General features: G+C 33.4%; 1 protein-coding gene across 1 annotated transcript; it reads left to right on the forward strand.

The window, feature by feature from the left end:
* The first annotated feature begins 8,548 nt into the window (after window positions 1-8,548).
* On the forward strand, window positions 8,549-11,715 carry LOC110605058 (microsomal glutathione S-transferase 3). The gene is made up of 3 exons (XM_021743365.2): window positions 8,549-8,878; window positions 8,980-9,152; window positions 11,451-11,715. The coding sequence occupies exons 1-3, from the start codon at window positions 8,687-8,689 to the stop codon at window positions 11,524-11,526; spliced, it is 441 nt and encodes a 146-aa protein (XP_021599057.1). The 5' UTR covers window positions 8,549-8,686; the 3' UTR covers window positions 11,527-11,715.
* The last annotated feature ends 8,153 nt before the right edge of the window (window positions 11,716-19,868 follow it).

Below are 19,868 nucleotides of genomic sequence, written 5' to 3' on the forward strand. Positions count from 1 at the left end.
ATCAAACGTTGTACATGCTGGTTGTATATGAGCAGAGTCAAAAGCAGTTGATCCATCCATTAGACAGAATGATGGAAAGGATCAGCTCCACAGGTACTTACTCTATGAACATTAGATGAGTTTACTGGCTATCTCATTGGAACAACAAAATCCCTGCTATTTGTAGATATATAATAATAATAATAATAATAATAAAGATTACCATCAATCGCTTTTCATTCTACATTTAACAAGATATAATGTGATATAGGTTTTTTTTTCTCTAATTAGGGGTAAATGGTAAACGGATTGATAGAGTTGAATCCATTACCTCCTAATTCAACTTTAATATTAGTTACCGTCATATTAACCCATCACTTATAAATGTGTTATTTGTACGAATCTCCCCAACCTGCAACAGTTTAAAAAAATGAAAGGCCGGCTCGGCCCACTAACAAATCAGGCCAGCACTTCAGAAGCCTCCTGAGCCCCTGGCGTCATTCATGTGACTCTGCCTTGTGTGGACGTTGAGACCAGTTTACGTGAATGTCTTCTGCGTTGCATGAGCGGCATCGCGAGTTCTCCAGTTCCTCCACTATCTGGCTGGTTGCTGCTATCTTTACCCCAAAGATAGCCGAGTAATTTATGTAATAGGTAAACGGTGACAGTCTTAAATCTAGATTTAAGGCAGAATTAATATGACAACTGTACATATCACCTAATAGTTTGGAGAATAATTACTATAAATATCATGCATAAATCTATCAGTGCATTTACTTATTAATTACCATTTTTAAATCAAATTTATCAATTGATTTATTCTTCTGACCAATTCAATTTGATAAAAATCAATTAAATAATTTCCTAAAAAAATAAAAATAATGCTTTCTAAGATTTAAAAAAATAAAATAAAAACCTAAAGATTAAACCAAATGAGATCAAGTTTGATCATTTGATTCATATTATAAAGTCGAACGACATACATAAAAACACACACAGACACAAATACACAACACAATCAAACATACTAAATTAAAAACACTTAAACTGGTCTGGCAGTTTGTTGCATAACTTAGAGGTCCCTGCAGCAACTGCATGCACACTAGGGCTGAAAAGAAAACCATAGTTGAGAGAGTACCCTCATCACACTTGAACTAAACTTCCAGAGATTCATATCCCTGAGGTCCTTGGCCTCTTATTTGCCCGTCCAGGGTTTGCACTGAAACCTTCCTGATATAAATTTCTGAGACGTTCCTGATACAAATTTCTGAAAGTTTCCTGATACAAATTCCTGGACCTTTCCTGATAAAAATTTCTGGGAACCTGACTGTAGGGAGAGAAGCTGCCTCTAGTATAACCCAGACTTGGAGAAGGTGGAAACGGTGCAGCTGGAAACGATACAGTAGGTTGTCTGTAAGCGTCCATTCCATAATATGTGTTGTATGAATTTATCAGGTTTTGGTATAGAGTTGGAACTCTTCCCATGGTATTGAAGTCATGTCCATAGTAACTTCCACTGCCTATGGTTGCACCTCCATATCCATAGTATGGATAAGAAAGCATCCTCTGTGCATTTCTCAGTGAATTGTTCAAATAGTTAGTTTGTGCCTCCTGAAACCTTGTAGAAATGTTCGCAGGCTGCACAAAAGTGAAAAGTAGATCAACTCTTCCAAGTTATTACCAAATTCAATTCATATAACTGAGTCCCACTTTCTTACAAGCAACAATGCTCAGAACTGAAGACTAACATGATAATAAATCATGTTGGTTTAATTATGAACAAACCCAGAAATGATTCTCACAGTTAGAGAAAGAATTAACGTTACCTCCACTGGCGCATACAGACTACTCGCACTTCCCTCACCAACTTTTGATTTGCCCTTGTTATTGTCGTATGAGGATCTGCAATACGCAACAGCACAAAAGTTGCACATGTAAGATTGATTGCAACCTCAAGATAAATTTTTTTCAATGCAAAGTATGTGTGTTTATGTAAATAAATCAGTAAATATCTTACAGATTTTCTCCAAGTGATGACGAGCCCAAGGAGCTGCTTGAGCCTTGTGGGACTTGAGAACCTAAGGAACTTTGAACTAGTGGAATTCACAGTGAAACAAATTAAATGTATCAGAAGGTTCTAAAAGCTTTTGTTTAACCCATCAATGTGCACTTCTCCCTCTATACATTATAAATCTTATAGTTTCTCTCAATCAGTCATTATATTGCATTCAAAGAAATTAGAAAAATTAACTATTTTTTTCCTTTCAGCATATGTGATTGTTCATTCGGAAGGTTCTCTCACACGAATATTATCAACCAGAAACTCACCGTTTTGGTTCATCTCACACCACTGGCTCACTGAATCTGGATTTTGCCTGTACTTCTGCAATATTTCACATAAATAAAGTTAGTTACTCATAGTAAATGCCAGTCTTCCTTCTGTTTAGAGCTGTTACTCAGAAAAGGAAAAGAAAAAAAGCTTCTAAAATGGAAACAATATTCATGTGAAGAATAGTTGAAACAGACCTGGAGGTGGCTCTTCACATGGTAAAGAGTTAAACCCTCAACCTTCATTGAGTTTAGAATATCCTTTGGACATGCTTCTGTTAATATGAGTTACCAGTCATGACATGGAGAATAAACATGTAAGATAATGAATGTCAATATGCTTCATATAATCACAAGGTGAGCTAGTGAATGGCAAGTCATGCAGTCAGTCGTAATTACTTTGGTTTTTGAAATAACAGACTATAAACTGCAATTTTTTATAATTAATTTAATTCTCAAAAAAGGAAGCTTTTGGTGTGGATTGCACAAATGACGGCACCCTAAGAAAATAAACAAACAATAGCAACATTTAATACCCAATTTGTGGAAGACAATGATATGAACTCTAGAATGACATGAAGCAAAACTGTTAAGCTAAATTCGATTATGGGAATATATAAAATAAAATATACTAAACACGCATTCCACGTGTCGATAACTAAATTAATAATAAAATATTAAAATTATCATATTTTCAATATAAATTAAAAACGTGTATAATATAATAAAAAACGACAAATACACATAATAAATATTATATAAGCATCTTTTTAATTAACGAACTTCTTATAACGAAATATATAAAAAGAAAAAATAATTAAATATAAAAAAATTATATCAATTTTGTATGGATCGAAAACGATAAATTTATCGATGGAAAATGATAAATTTACTCAATCTATATCAAAAATATTCCTAAGATCTACAGAATTATAGGATCCATAAATTTAAAGCTAAGACTGTAACACAATCTAAATAAAAAAAATAAAAAACACCCAAAAACTTGATTGCATTAGCCAGCTACTTAACATTCCCTAAATAACATTTCCTTGTTATAAAGATGAAAAAAGAAAATACTTTTTCCCCTTAAAAGCAACGAAATTATAATTAGATTAATAACCAAATGAGCTTGATTAAAACAAATATAATTTATGAACTCAATCTAATTTTTAAACCAAGAAATAAAGCAGTCACTCAGATATGAAAATGGTTACTAACTTTTCGGTCCACCAAGGTCATTGACAGCCTTAAGAAAACATTGATGGAGTTCAAAGGTCCAGCGAAGACGAGGTTTTAGATCAGTAGTGAATAAAACAGAAGGTGGCTGAAGCTCCTGGCTTTGGTCGTCTCCCATCTCCTCAAAAGGAAAATCGTAGTCGACATTGGCCATGTCAAGGGTTGGGGTCACCACCTCCGTTTCCTTATATGGACCAACATGATCGAGAACAAAGTTATGAGATGGGGTTTCATCCACCACCACCCCCTTCCCTTTATCATCAGATGAAAAAAATTGATCATAGCCAAAGTTAAAAGGAGGGTTTTCCCCAGAAGAAAAACCATGGCTACGAACCATGTTAGGAGTTGAATCCATCACCGTCATTTCACTATGGACATGGTCATAAGCCATGTTAGTATTCCGGGTGACGATGATATCGTGGAGTGCAAGAAATACATCGTCATTGTCCAATTCATGCAGTGAAATGAACTTGAGTTCAGGATCATTTTCGAGTTGGAGCTGGCGCTCAAACTCACTGGAGAAACCAAGATCAGTTAAACTGGTTGGCACTCCTTTTACATTTTCAGAGCCATCTACGCCTGGTTGGGCGTTGGCGGCCGGAACATCCCCAACATCTCCTGATGGAAAGACGTTCATTCTTATCAGTTACTCTCACTCTCTAACTCACTAATGGGCGTTCTCTGCACTGGGAACTGGCACCCCATATCAAGACCTAATATACTGAAAAAATAATAATAAAAAAAGGAAGACATCTGAGAAGACTGGCAGGAGAGCCCCACTAGAGGGCCATACGATATGGAAAAATAATAAAAATAATAACAAAAAAATTAAAATTGCAATAAATAATAGCTACGTAATGCCAAGAGAAGACTCAACCGCCTTGTTGTATGCATTATAGAATGGAAGGAAGATTCGTGCATTGAGATTAAAGAGATGAGAACGAGCGAGGACGTAAATGGAAGAACAGATAGAAAAACAAGAGAGGGGGATGTGGCGTGGAAGGTGTGATTCAGCATTGGGAGGTGACTGAGAGTCTCAATTCCTCTGATCTGTTATGGCTAATGGCTTGTTCTGCTGCATGTAGGGAAACGTGGAAGCCTCTTTTCTTAGTCTGTTGCATGTATTGCTGAGCTGGGTTTTGGATTTCGAGGTGGATGTATTCAAGTGCGCATTGCCAGTATTTGTATTAATCAAAATCTCTTCTTTTTATTTTTTTAAATAATGGATTTAAAATTTAATCAGGCACGAGCGTTTTCCATTTTGATGTTTTCGGACCACCTTTTCCAAAAATAAACCAAACTCTTCACTCCTTCTACCTAATTACATTCTACCCTGTAAGCAACGGGCGCGTGGATTTTCCACCTTTTTTAAGTTTAGGGTACATGCATGTAATAAAACTTAATTATATGAATAACATAATTAATAATTTTTAGACCCCATAATTCAAAAAGTAATAATGGATTCACAGATTTAGTGGGTAACATGTAATTTCAGATTTTATTTCTTTAATTTTTAATTTTTAATTAAAAAAATAATAGTAAAATTTATATTTTTTAAGTTTAGAGTACATGCATGTAATAAAACTTAATCATATGAATAACATAATTAATAATTTTTAGTTTCTATAATTTTAAAAATAATAATGAATTCACAGATTTAAGTCGGGTAACAAGTAATTTCATATTTTATTTCTTTAATTTTTAATTTTTAATTTTTAATTAAAAAACAATAATAGTGAAATTTATTTATTTTTTAATATTAAATTTTTAATATTGCATTCTACCTTGTCAATGTAAGATTTCCATATGACTATTATGAACATGTTTGATATTGAGGAATAAAAAATATATAATTTTTAAATGTAGTTTGGAAAAGCAAATTAAAAAATATTTTATTATTTTTGTATTTTCATAATTAAGTTAATAGTTTTTAATATATTTTAATTAATATATTTAATTAATTAAATGAGCACGGGTGGGTTGTGACCTCCCCCAGTCTCTCACCGAATCGGACCACAGTTAGAAGATGAGATCAGGCATTAGGAGGAGGTTTCCATGATGACGACTTCATGGTACCTGAAAAGTCCATGTAATAATCCGAGGAGAGCTTGAATATTTTCAATTTCAATTTCAATTTTAGAGGGAAATATTAATTATAATTTGCTTATTGGATTCCTTTTATTTCATTAAAACGTAATAATTTATTTCGTTCTTATCTAAATAAAAGACAAAACATTACTGTTGGAGTCCTTCAATGCCAACGGCTTATCAGGAAAAATATAAAATACCTTTAAGTCAAAAAATTATATTATTTATTCAACATAATATTAATTAAAACTTCAACCAATGAATTATCAGAAATATGTCCCAATAAAAAACCAGAAAGAAGAAAAAATCATGGGAATGTGATTAAATTTCACTTAGACTGTGGATTATATTATTATTTTAATTAAAATTCAGGATAACATAAAGTTCATAAGATGTGGCTGGCACATGAGGTCATGATATATATTTAATAGAATTTTAATAATTTAAATTTAAATATAGTATCTATCATTATTTTAATTAATAAATAAATGGTTCATTAATTTATAGATTATATACACTTGACTCAAGTATCTATATATATTTGAGTCTTTTATATGTCTAACGCTATCAATAAAAAGTTTAATTTATAGTATATTTAATCTATATAATAATCTATTTATATATAAAAACAAAAATATGGTCAGCAAGCAGCAACCCATTGCCTAATATGAACTTTTTTTAATCATATTATATTAAAATCTCTAAAGTCAATTATAAAACTCATTTGTATTTTCTGAAATCGATATTAATGATATTGAAATGATAAAATTGTGATACTTGATTTGGGTAATAAAATTTTTAAGAAATAAATGAATCAAGTTTATATATAAATAAACGGATAACTTTTTTAAAATATAAAAGATAATTTCCTTTTTGAGAGTTGATGGAATATTGCATTGCAGAATAGCAGAATATCTTTTAAAAAAAAAATAATTGCACTTTCAGTATATTTTTCAGATGGCTTATTTTTATTAAATAATTAACATATTTATTATTTAGTCTATTAATACCATACTTGTTAAAGTCATCATAATACACACAATCAAAGTTAGGTATGGTGAGTGAAATTGAAATTATACTTAATGAATTATGATTTAAAAAGAATTCATCGATCAAATTATTTTTTTTTTGAAAATAAAGTTACTGATTGTATTAATAAAATTTTATCAAACAAAAAGAGATATCATCCAAAACAGAGAGACGATTATGCCTGATAGATCTCTAGCCAAAATATGAGCAGTTAGAGTAGTATTACGACGAACCTATCTAATAGAAATATTAGTTATAGAGTCTAATAAATATTTACAATCATTCAAAATCAAAATCCCTGCATAAGATAATTCAACAGAAATACTGCTCAAGTAACTGTCTAAATCCCTATATGAGATAATTTGGCAAAGATATTCATAATTTTTTCTCATCTCTCGAGTATAAATCATTAAAGTCTCCCGAACAAAATCACGGAAAAGAGTTTCTACGAGATAAAACTCGAATAAGGTTTCAAGACTAACGTCGTCCTTACGATTCCGGAAACTCATAATAACTAGTAAACCTCCATTGAATATTACCTTCCGAAACAACCAAATCAATAAAATTTAAAAAAAATCAATCACAAAAACAGACTCATGACTTTTCCACATTAACGAAATGTCTCCTCACAATCATTGTCTATTGACTTAAAAGCAACCATCAAAATGTAAAAAATTATGAAAAAATTTCATAAGATAGTTAATAACTTTTGTTTCCATTAAAAATAAAATGTCCGGCTTGTAATTAGGAATCAAATCATTCAATGCAATAATTGTCTGATAATTGTCACCATAAATCTGTCAAAAAGGTTTACATATTCTGAAAAATTTATTGGATTGTATGTGAAAAATATTTTCACCATACATAAATCATAAGTAACGATCGGAATATCTCTGAAACTCTTAATAGAGATAACAACATCTTTTTTTTTATTAATAGTCAATTGACGCAGATCACTTTTTATGGGAAAGAAAAAAAAAAAGATAAGTTTAAAAATGCGAGAGCATCAAATTATTAAGAAACCATGTAGGGAAAATTGCGTTAAAAGTCAATTCCAATTAACCTCGATCAAATTATAAACTCTTAATTTAATCTAAATCACATAATTCGAATTGAAAATTTCCACGTTTACCATCAAAGGACACCTAATATAAACTTTCTAGTTTTTACAATTATTATAATATGGAGAAGGAATTGGGCATGTAGTAACGCTTCACGCTTGTGAGAAGCTGCTGTTTGAATTATTTCCTACAACCCCAGTTTTAACACATGCACTTCGAGTTCGAGAGAGAGGCACCACACAGATATTATATTTTATTTTTAGCCGTTGAGAAACAACCTTATCATTTAAATTTCAAAACAATGTGCCCAATTAAATCCGTAAACGGTAATTACAAATCAGTTCATGCTTGAAAAATATAAAAAATACTTTAAAATGACGTTGAATAATATTAATTTGAAAATGTATTTTTACAATTTTTAAATTGATGTAGTATTACATCATCAACCAAAATTTAAATTATAGTAAAATTTATGTAAAAATTTTTAATTTCAAATTAAAATTTTAAAATTGAAATATTTAAATAAAATTATTAAAATGTATAAATATTTATTTTTTAAAATAAATTACTGATATAATTGGAAATCTAAAATTTATATTCAGTAATGAAGAAACTTATTTTTAGTTTTTATTTTAAAATTTAATCAAAATTATAATAAATATAAATATTAAATTAATTTATTTAAAATTTAAACGTTTTAAAAAATAAGATAAGCATAATTTTTTTTTCAGCCCATTGGCCCACTGAATTATTGCTCAATGGGCCGGCCTTACAAGCTGAATTACTTTAACTTATCACACGGGCTGCAGCAATGCATGCGTTGTGGAAACAGCTAGATTATTGAATTTTAAAAGATCGTTCTAGTTATGAGCTGGTCAATAGTCATCGCCGGCTCATCGTCCTCAACCCTTTCCTGAATATAAAGACAGAAGGATTGGATTCTTGTGCAAGTTTACGAAGAAAACATGGCCGCAGCGGAAATGGGTTTCCTAAAAGAGTATGGATACGTTGCTCTGGTTCTTGTAGCCTATTGTTTCCTCAATTTTTGGATGGGTGCGCAGGTGGGCAAGGCCCGCAAGAAGTACAAGGTTCCGTATCCTACTCTTTATGCTATAGAATCTGAAAACAAAGATGCCAAGCTCTTCAACTGTGTCCAGGTCTGCATTTTCCTTCCTTTCCTTTTGCATTTACATGGAAATTTTTTATGGGTTTTGGGTTTTACAGTTTTGACAGTTTTGGAATATGAAATTATGCGCAGAGAGGGCACCAGAACTCGCTAGAGATGATGCCGATGTTCTTTGTGTTGATGGTATTAGGAGGATTTAGGCATCCCTGTCTCTGTGCTTCTCTTGGAGGCCTCTACATCATCACTCGTTACTTCTATTTCACTGGCTATGCCACTGGAGATCCTCAGAAACGTCTCAGCATTGGGTTAGTTAATAAGTTTCTCTATAATTCTATTTACCAATTAATTACTTTGCCTCAGTTGTTTCACAGTTAAGAATTGAAACTTGTGAGTAAATTATAGAAATTGCATATGCTGAAACAGGTTTTTCTGGGTTTCGTTCTGAAAATTTGATATGAGGTTTTGTTGGCTGTTAAAAGAAAATTATTCAAGAAAATTTAAGGTCTCCTTGAATTATTATTATTATTGTTATCATATCAAAATAAAATCTGTGAAGCTTGCCAGTTATTGGAAGTAGTCAAACCGCCTAGAGCTTAACATTCAAATCAAAACTGAGAAGCTCATAGAAAAATAGCTTAAGAATTTCCTAAGCTGTAGCCATTAGCCAATAAGCAATTTCCCTACTGAACCGGTGGGTTGTTCACTGTATGATCTTCAGTCCACAGTTTGGTTTAGCATGTTCCCTTCCCCCACCCCACTTACTTGTTATTGTGTTCAGGAAAAACTAGACCGTTGGTCAAACTGAACTGACCAAACTGTATTTTGAACTTCTGTACTTCTGTAATAGGGTAACTTACATTTCAGTCTTTGAGGTCAGTCTTTGAGGTGTACCGTCCATAATTATAAACACGGATCTTAGTTAAGGCTGCAGCAAACCAAGCTGTGATTGAATGGCTTAAGCTTAGCTTCTAGAGCTTGTTCAAGCCATTAGCAAGCAATTCAAGTGGAGCTTCAATTTCTTGCCTCATTTAGGTCTTAAGCAACTTTTTTCAAGCTTTTCTATAATTATTTAATTTGTTAGTAGCCATTGCGTGCTAGCGTTTTCCCTTACTAGTAAATGGGCTGCCAGTTGTAGCACACAGTGTAGTTGTTAATAGGAACAGCGGATTGAGATTACTAATGACAGATGGCGCACTTTGGAGTCCCAGGAGCTTCAATTTCTTGCCTCATTTAGGTCTTTAGCAGCTTTTTTTGAGCTTTTCTGTAATTATTTAATTTGTTAGTAGGCTCACTTCTAGACTTGAATCAGGATTATTAAAGGGAAATTTACTATTAGTTGGTCCTTCAGTTTTTTAAATCTAATTAGTACACGTTAGGCACTTAAGAGCAGCCAATTGAATAATTTTAGTGATATTATTGTTATATTATATAATTTCAGTAATATATTTTATATCTTATATATTTTCAATATGATCTTATAATTTATATTATTAAAATTATAGGATTCTATTTAATGAATTCAAATCTTAATTTTATAAATTGTTAAATAGTATATAATAGAAAATTGTAAATAAGTAAAGGTATAAACAAAATAATTATTTGAGAGTTATTTAAAACTTAATAAAAGTTTAGTTCCTATGTGTATATACACTCTCTTTAATTATTTTTATATTTAATATCACCTAACTACTTTTATAAATTAAATTATTCATATAATTTAAATATGACTCTCTCTATTAACTATTGAATAGTTACTAAAAATATTATCAAATAATCATATAATCTAATTAATTATTAAAAATTTCTAACAATATGATTTAAATGATTTAATTTGTTAATCATAGTTTATTATATATATATTTGTTATTTCAACTATAAATATATTAATCACTTTATAGTTTTAATTATATTATATGAGTGAATCACATATTAGTAATATTATCTTTATATATTAATTACACATGTATTTTTGCATTAAAAATATATAATTAATAATTATATATAAAATAATATAATATTTTTATTGAAAATTATATAGAATATAGATTAATATTGATATTATTATTGTTTAAATATTAGTATTATTATTTTTATTATTATTTTGATATTAGTTATTTACTATTTTAAAATAAATGTAATAATATCATAATTTTATTTGAAAAATCAAGATTTGAATTGAAATTAAAATTAAAATTAAATAAGAACCAAAATAAGTGTCGGAACCGAACCTAAACCGTAATGAAATTGCTTAGAACCGTATCGGAACTGTACCGAAATTTAGTTCCAAGTATGGTTTCTAAAAATGAAAAAATTGGAAGTTTGGTTCCGTTCTGGTTCTTAGCAAGAATCGCACCATAACCGGAACCGAACAGCCCTGGTCTCAAATCAAGATATTGATAATGGAAGAACAATTGCATCTTTATACAATAGTTCCTGATGGTTATTTCTTGCTGATGACTTGATGCAAACTATAAGAGTAAGGCTGGTAGAATCTTGAAAACAAAACTAAATATTTTGATTTTTTTTTTAATAATATTTTTTACCACTAATAGGGACTTTCTTCCATTTATGCTATTTTGTGATTGCATATTCTTCATATACAGGAAATATGGATTCTTGGCTTTGTTAGGACTTATGGGGTGCACTATCTCATTTGGCGTTGGTCTTCTTCGAGGATAATTTCTTGTTTCTGACATGACTATGGGTTGTTTCCTGTAATCTCTCATACCTATCCTTCTTAAAACTGTTTGGCTGCCTGTTGAATAAGTGCAAAGCCTTTGTTAAAGACAGATATTCTCAATGTAAAATGTTTTCTTGAGACGCACTTTTGGACATCGATAAAAGTATTAACCTTAGATGGTTTCTCAATTTAGTTTCTGTACCTGTGCTATTTGGAAGCGTGATGGTTTATTAACTTCTCAGCACCTTACTGTACCTGTGCAGATGCTGCAGTTAGTAGTTAGTACTTGATTTTTGTTTTGGTACAATTCTAAAAGTGGAATTATTGAATGGTTTGATGCTTTGGAGGACTTGGATTGTGGGTATTCTTAGGTTCATGCATACTGTTCTGCTCTTGCATTTGGGGGGGAAAAAAAATAAAGAAAGAAAGAAAGGGAGGGCCTTGGATATTGCATGTGCAATTTTCAGTTTAAACCGAAAGCCATACCCAACCATACTGATTTGGTTCAATTTTCAATATTAAATAACTTCGCTTTTTTATTCTTTTTTTTTAATAAAAACCAAAAAAAAAAAAAAAAGAGAGAGAGAGAGAGAACCGACTGATTTGTAAAATTGTGCATTTCCCTACCTATGCACATGTTCAGCCCTACCTTGTAATAGAAGCCAAAATGACGCTCCCTCTTCTATGCCTGTCTAGAAAAAAATGCCCCTTTTATTGTTCTTCTTCTCTATAACTCTCACTCTTAAACCCAACAATTCATTTTCAGTATCTCACTCTTGCTAGTTGCTGTCACCATGTCTTCTCCTTCTTCCCTTTGTTTTACATATTAATTATCTAGGATTCAAGGATCTGAGGAAGGCAATACCTCCGAGTCCCACTTCTTCCCTTAAACTGCTGACGCTTCTTCTCCTTGCAAGAGCAAGTGATGGTTGTTTGACTGGATTTGTGGATGGTCCTTATGGTTGTTTGACTGTAGCTTATGGGTGTAGATTTGTTGTATGTTTTCATTCTATGTTGGGTTTGGATTTGTTGTATTTGTAAAATGATAGCTTCCTCGATGCTACTAGGAAGAGTTGGCGAGTATTGTCGTTGTGTTGTTCATTAGGTAATATCAACAGAACCTATTCTAATCATCGAGAAGATGATGCCTTATCATTTTGTGGATTTAGATTTGTTATATTTTGCAAATAATGCTTCTGAATGCATCTAGGTATTTGGAACCAAACTTCACCATTTTGATTCAGTTTAATTTTATTATTTTCACAATTTGATTTGGTTCCGATTGGTATAGGTTCTTCAATCTTAAATAAATATAAATTATTTTTCACATCAAACAGAGCATACTTAATCTGTGGAAAGCTCAAGTTTTTGAACTCAAAGGTATGCACTATCACTGTGAGTCGAAAACAGATGATTCCTATTCCCACGTACAAAAGGAGCCTTACAATTATGCCACCATGGTTCTGTGCTTCTTTTTTTTTTCTCTTAAAATTCTTATATGTATATTCTCCATGCCTCTCTCTCCAATCGATGCTTTTTTCTCTTTTTATTTTTTCTTCTTCTTCTGATTGTCTCTCTTCCTCCTTGGTCTTCCCCTTTCTTCCGCTTTCTCTTTGCTATCATTATGTCCTCCCACTCCCTTTTCTCAATTTTTGTTATCAAATTTAGAAACTTACAGCAATTCCAACATCTCTAACTAAAATATTATATCTGAACTAATTAATTTATTATAAATTAGGTAAACTACAAATACTCTAATGCATATTTATAAACATTAAATTATTGTTCAAATTTACTATTAATAATTAATAATTTAATAATTATTATTATTATATATAAAACTCATTTTATATGTAATGCACTTATAATTCATTTGACATTAATATTTATAAAAAAAATTAAATTGATGATTAAAAAAATCTTTCGTAGATTCAAATTTATTAAAAATATTCAAAAAATTCACATTATTTACTATATTACGTTGTCACCACAATTCTATAAATTTTGTTTAGAAATGAATTTTAATAAATGGTGAATTAAGATAAAATACGTAAAATAAAACATATAAAATAAATAAATATTTAAAAATTCATAAAAAATTAATAAAATATTATAATTAAATTATAATTTATCTATTTTTATTAATTAAAATATATTAATAATAACTCTATTTTTAATATTTATAAATATATCTTTCATTATAAATTAATAATCACTTAATATCCAATCGATTAATAATTTATCTCTCATTTTATTATGAAAATAATTTTTAATAATATTTATTATAAAAAAAGTTTTTTACTATGACGGTAACATACAAATTTATATATAAAAAAATATTATTAAAACAATATACTAATTTAATATAATATTTACTATAAAGTTTATTTTTTTAAATTAAATTACCATTAAGTATAGAAGCAATATTTTCATTTTATTTTTTTATTTTAAATAATAACCTATTATCAATAAAAGTAACACTTGATTTATGTTTAAGTATTTTTAAATTTAAATCATCTGACGTATTATTCATTAAATTTATATTTTTAAAATTAAATTAATTTTGAAATTTAAATAATCCATAAAATTCATTACTTAATAAAATATTATTCATAAAACACTTTTATTTATAAAAATTTAAAATTTATTTATCTGAATTTAGATAATTTAACAAATAATTTTAATTATATAAATAGATTAGAAACTAATTAAGTGAAATAATTACTTTTTAATAATAAAAGTAGCGTATAAAATTAAATTACATAATAAATGAATAATTTTAGAAAAAAATTTACGTATTAAAGTTGAAATTTTAAAGATAAAAAATAAATTTTTTAAATTGAAAAAAATAGAGAATAAGAGGGAGAAAATAAAATCAACAACTAAAATTAAATGAACTAAATAGTATTGAACGGAGATAAGTGTAACGACCCGGAAATCGAACTGCTACCGGCGCTATGATTCAGATCGACTTAAGGTCGCCGGAACCCGTAGCAAGCCTACTATACTTTCTGTGTACCTAATAAAATCTCATACATGATCATGCATTTTCATAAAAATTTAAACTTTCCATATTCCAAGCTCGACATGTGCATTCAACATAAAATGTATACATAAAACTCACACTAAAGCTATCATCAAATGCTCTAGTATGGTAAACATCACATGTCTTAAACTTGGTTCAACATAACTTATCATAAAAACTTTTACATAAATAATCATATTCACAGGGATTTACACAAACATAACTAGGGCAAAGCACAAAATTAAACCATTACATGGTACATGTCCACTACTATTCTATTACATAAGCTATATCAGCTACTATGCCGACTTCCCGCTCTATCTCTGATCCTACAAACCTAGGGTTAGGGGAAAGGGATAAGCTACAAGAGCCTAGTGAGCAGAACATAAAAACAGTTTAATAAACATATGCTTTCATGAAATACATCACAACACAAACAATACACATCAAGGATGAACTTGTCACCAGTAACCCTCTACATATCCAAATAATGCACGGCCCTCGACGAAACTCCTCAGGACTTCCTCTTAAACATAACATAACATATCCAACTATGCCAGGGGCGTAAAATGGACCTCGACCTGACTTCCGTATCATATCATATCATATCATATCGAGGGCTAGTGGTTCATCCAATATCCATCCACATCAACAGTAAATTATGCAATGCATTATATTCGTGAATTCTAATGCAACAACCTATTACATAACATGGCATTCATGATGCATGAACATGCTTAAAAGTTTGATTACTTTAAAAATAATATATTAGTTTAGTTCTACTCACCTCTGGCTGACGCTCGACTGACAAAGACGCAGCTGGCTCACTGAAGGCCTCTACGGTCTCCCTGGTCCGATCCTACACAGGTGGACTCAAATGAGGGACCAAACACATCTCTAACAAGACTCTAAACATCTCCCCAAAAACCCCCTAAAACATCATAAAACATGCATTCAAAACAGGCAAAGGAAGGCTGGGTAGAGGACTTTCGGCAGCAGGTTCGGCGGCCGAAGGTCTCTATAGATCCTAAAGTCAGACACTTTCGGGGGCAGGTTTAGCGGCCGAAGGTCTCCACAGATCCGAAAGTCACCAACCTTCGGGGGCAAGTTCGGCGGCCTAACCCCTTCACAGATCCGAAAGTCCTCCCTTTTAGGGGCAGGTTAGGCGGCCAAAGGCTGCCTCCACAGGCAGGTTCGGCGGTCGAACCTTGCTTCGGCGGCCGAACCTGGGTTCTCTAGAATGGCAGAACCCGATTCTGCCTTAACACTCAGCCACCAAAACTCTCCAAACTCATACCCAACTTCTCAAAACATGCAAAAACTCACTCCATCAAGCATAGGGGGCATAAAACTAATCTAAGCCCCAACAACAACAAGAAGAACATCACATAAGCATACATTCATCAAAAACCCAACTAAAAACCTATAACATTAGATCTAGCTATATCATGCAATTTTAACCCTTAACCCTTTTTAAAACTTGCTTAAAATATATAAAAAGGCAAGGATCTACACTTACCTTTTGAAGATCGAAGGTAGATGTGACCCAAACTTAGAGATGAGGAGGAAAACGGTCTCCGGAGGCCTCCAAGCTTTAAAACTTTGGATTCAAGCTTAAAACTTCAAAAATAAACGAAAACTCATGAAAATTTGAAGGAAAAACATAAAATCATCAAAGGAAGGGCAAGAACTCACCTTTGCCCAAAAATAGAGAGAGAAACTCTCCCATATTCGGATTGGAGGCCTCTTATAGGTGGCTGGCCAGACCACCTTCATAGGCCGAAAGAGAGCTCCCGCAGCAGCACCATGTTCGGCGGCCGAACCTGGGCTTGTCCCTCAAAACATTTTTTTTTCTTTTATTTTAAAACTTTAACTCAAAACCAATCAATAAAATCATGAAAAACATTTTGTAAAAACATATTTTACCCTTCTAAGAGGTTTCGGTATCCGAGATTCCGAATTCCAATGGGGATTTCATCGGAAAGTTGGAATTCTGACACCGGAGTCTAGCCGGGTATTACATTCTTCCCCCCTTAAGAACATTCGTCTCCGAATGTTCAAACAACACATAAGCAAACATAACATCAAAAAAGCACATAAAACTTAAAACACTAACCTTAAAAGAGATAGGGGTATTGCTGGAGCATGGACTCTCGGGTCTCCCAGGTGCATTCTTCCATATTGTGGTGATTCCAAAGGACTTTCACCATCGCGATTTCCTTGTTCCTCAACTTTCTGATTTGAGTGTCTACGATCCGCACTGGCTGCTCAACATAGGTGAGATCCCCTAGGATCTCCACATCAGGTTTGTTAAGAACCTTGCTTGGATCCGACACGAACTTTCGTAACATGGAAACATGGAAACATGGAAAACTGGATGGATTCTCTCCATAGAAGCAGGCAAATCTAACTTATAAGATACATTCCCAACCTTTTGCAAGATTTCAAAGGGTCTGATTTACCTTGGAGCTAGTTTACCTTTCTTCCCAAAACGAATCACCCCTTTCATAGGAGACACCTTGAGCAATACCATATCTCCCTCCTGAAACACAACATGTTTCCTGCGGACATCTGCATAGCTCTTCTGCCGACTCACAGCAGTCCTGATTCTTTTTCTAATAATAGGCACTACCCTGCTGGTGATCTCAACTAACTCTGGCCCTGCCAAGGCCCTTTCTTCCACTTCTTTCCAGCAGACAGGTGACCTGCACTTCCTCCCTTATAGAGCTTCATAAGGAGTCATCCCAATGCTAGCATGGTAACTGTTATTGTAGGCGAACTCCACCAACGGTAGATGTTGCCTCCAAGAACCGCCAAAATCTAGCACATACATTCTCAACATATCTTCTATCGTTTGGATGGTCCTCTCTGACTGTCCGTCAGTCTGTGGATGGAAAGCAGTGCTAAAGTCCAACCTTGTGCCCATTGCGTTCTGCAGACTCCGCCAAAACCTGGAGGTAAATTGGGGTCCTCTATCTGACACTATTGAAACTGAAGCCCTATGAAGCCTGACGATCTCCTCCACATAAACCTGTGCCAATTTATCCACAGAATAGCCACTCTTGACAGGGATAAAGTGAGCAAATTTGGTCAGTCTGTCCACTATTACCCATATAGAGTCTAATCTGTTGGACGTTGCTGGTAACCCCACTACGAAATCCATTGTCACATTTTCCCATTTCCACTCTGGAATCGGTAGTGGGTTGAGCATTCCAGCTGGCTTCTAATGCTCTAGCTTCACCCTTTGACAGATCTCACAAGCGGACACAAACTGCGCCACTTCTCTCTTCATAGCTGGCCATCAATAAACCCTCTTCAGATCCTGATACATCTTGGTGGCTCCAGGGTAAACGTTATACCTAGCATTATGAGCCTCTCTCATAATGTCTCCCTTCAGACTTACGTCATCAGGTACACATAATCTGTTTCCATTCCGGAGGATCCCTTTGTTGTCGAATCTAAACTCCTTATTCTTGTCTGACTGAACAGTCCTCGCAATTTTCACCAACTCAGGGTTCTTGTGCTGTTTCTGTGCCACTTGTTCCAGAAACACGGGTGTCACTCTCATCTGAGCCACTAGTGCACCTGTACCAAACAACTCTAACTGTAAACCTTCATTAATGAGCTTGTAAAATTCCCTCACCACCGGTCTCCTCTCTGCTGTAATATGGGATAAACTGCCAAGTGATTTCCGGCTGAGGGCATCTACCACTACATTTTCCTTACCCGGATGATACTGGATCTTGCAATCATAGTCACTAAGCAGCTCTACCCATCTTCTCTGCCTCAGGTTCAACTCTTTCTGACTGAAGATGTACTGCAAACTTTTATGATCTATAAAGATCTCACATCTTACCCCATACAGGTAATGCCTCCACATCTTGAGTGCAAAGATTACAGCTGCCATCTCTAAGTCATGTGTAGGATAATTCAACTCATGCTTCTTCAACTGTCTAGAAGTATAAGCAATCACCCCTTCATTCTGCATTAACACACAACCTAGTCTCACTCGGGACGCATCACAAAACACTGTGAAGTCTTTATTACTGGTAGGCAGAGCTAACACCAGTGCTGACGTCAATCTCCTCTTTAGCTCTTCAAAGCTTTCCTCACACTGTTCTGATCAAATGAACTTCTGATTCTTTTTTGTCAAACTGGTCATATGAGCGACAATTTTGGAGAAGTCTTGGACAAACCTCCTGTAGTAACTCGCCAAACTCAAAAAGTTTTTGATCTCTGTCACTGTAGTGGGTCTAGGCCAGTTTGCTATCGCTTTAACTTTCTTGGGATCTACCTCAACTCCCTTTTCTGACGCTACATGCCCCAAGAAAGAAATGCTCCTCAACCAGAACTCACACTTAGAGAACTTGGCATACAAGCCGTGTTCTCTCAGGGTCTGCAACACTGTCCTCAGATGATGGGCATGCTCTTCTACATTTCTGGAATACACTAAGATATCGTCAATGAAAACAATAATAAAGTGATCCAGAAACTGGCTAAAAACTCTGTTCATGAGGTCCATGAATGCTGCAGGGGCATTGGTCAGCCCGAATGGCATTACTAGGAACTCAAAATGCCCATATTTGGTCCTGAAAGCTGTCTTTGGCACATCTTCTTCTCTAACCCTCAACTGGTAGTACCCGAATCTCAAATCTATTTTCGAGAAACAACCGGCTCCTAATAGTTGGTCGAATAGATCATCAATCATGGGTAGCGGATATTTGTTCTTGGTTGTTACCTTGTTCAACTGTCTGTAGTCGATACAAAGTCTGAGGGATCCATCCTTCTTTTTCACAAACAGGACCGGAGCACCCCAATGTGAGGTACTAGGTCGGATGAAACCCTTATCTACCAACTCCTGCAACTGCTCCTTTAACTCCTTTAACTCTACAGGTGCCATCCTGTAGGGAGGGATAGAGATGGGTCTGGTTCTTGGCACCACTTCAATTTCAAATTCTACCTCCCTAGTAGGTGGTAAACCTGGCAGCTCGTCTGGAAAGCCATCTAGGAACTCTCTGACTACGGGCACTAAAGCTGGTTCCCTGACCTGACTGCTAAGCTCTCTAACATGAGCAAGAAAGCCCTGACAACCCCTCCTGAGCAACCTATGAGTCTAAAGGGCAGATATCAAACCTCTAGGCATCCCTATCCTGTCCCCTCTAAAGACTACCTCTGATCCATCCTGATCTTTGAACCTGACTACCTTGTCTCTACAGTCCAAGGTAGCACCATGAGTAGAGAGCCAATCCATCCCTAGAATGATGTCAAAATTAGTCAAATCTAGAACTACAAGGTCGGCTAGAAGGCACCTACCCT

The sequence above is a fragment of the Manihot esculenta genome, chromosome 2, assembly GCF_001659605.2.
Source record: "Manihot esculenta cultivar AM560-2 chromosome 2, M.esculenta_v8, whole genome shotgun sequence".
Taxonomy (NCBI): Eukaryota; Viridiplantae; Streptophyta; class Magnoliopsida; order Malpighiales; family Euphorbiaceae; genus Manihot; species Manihot esculenta.

Coding starts and splice junctions, on each gene's coding strand:
- LOC110605058 (XM_021743365.2), top strand. CDS start 8,687: ATGGCCGCAGCGGAAATGGGTTTCCTAAAAGAGTATGGATACGTTGCT. Junction 8,879..8,979: donor AGCTCTTCAACTGTGTCCAG/GTCTGCATTTTC, acceptor AATTATGCGCAG/AGAGGGCACCAGAACTCGCT. Junction 9,153..11,450: donor CAGAAACGTCTCAGCATTGG/GTTAGTTAATAA, acceptor CTTCATATACAG/GAAATATGGATTCTTGGCTT.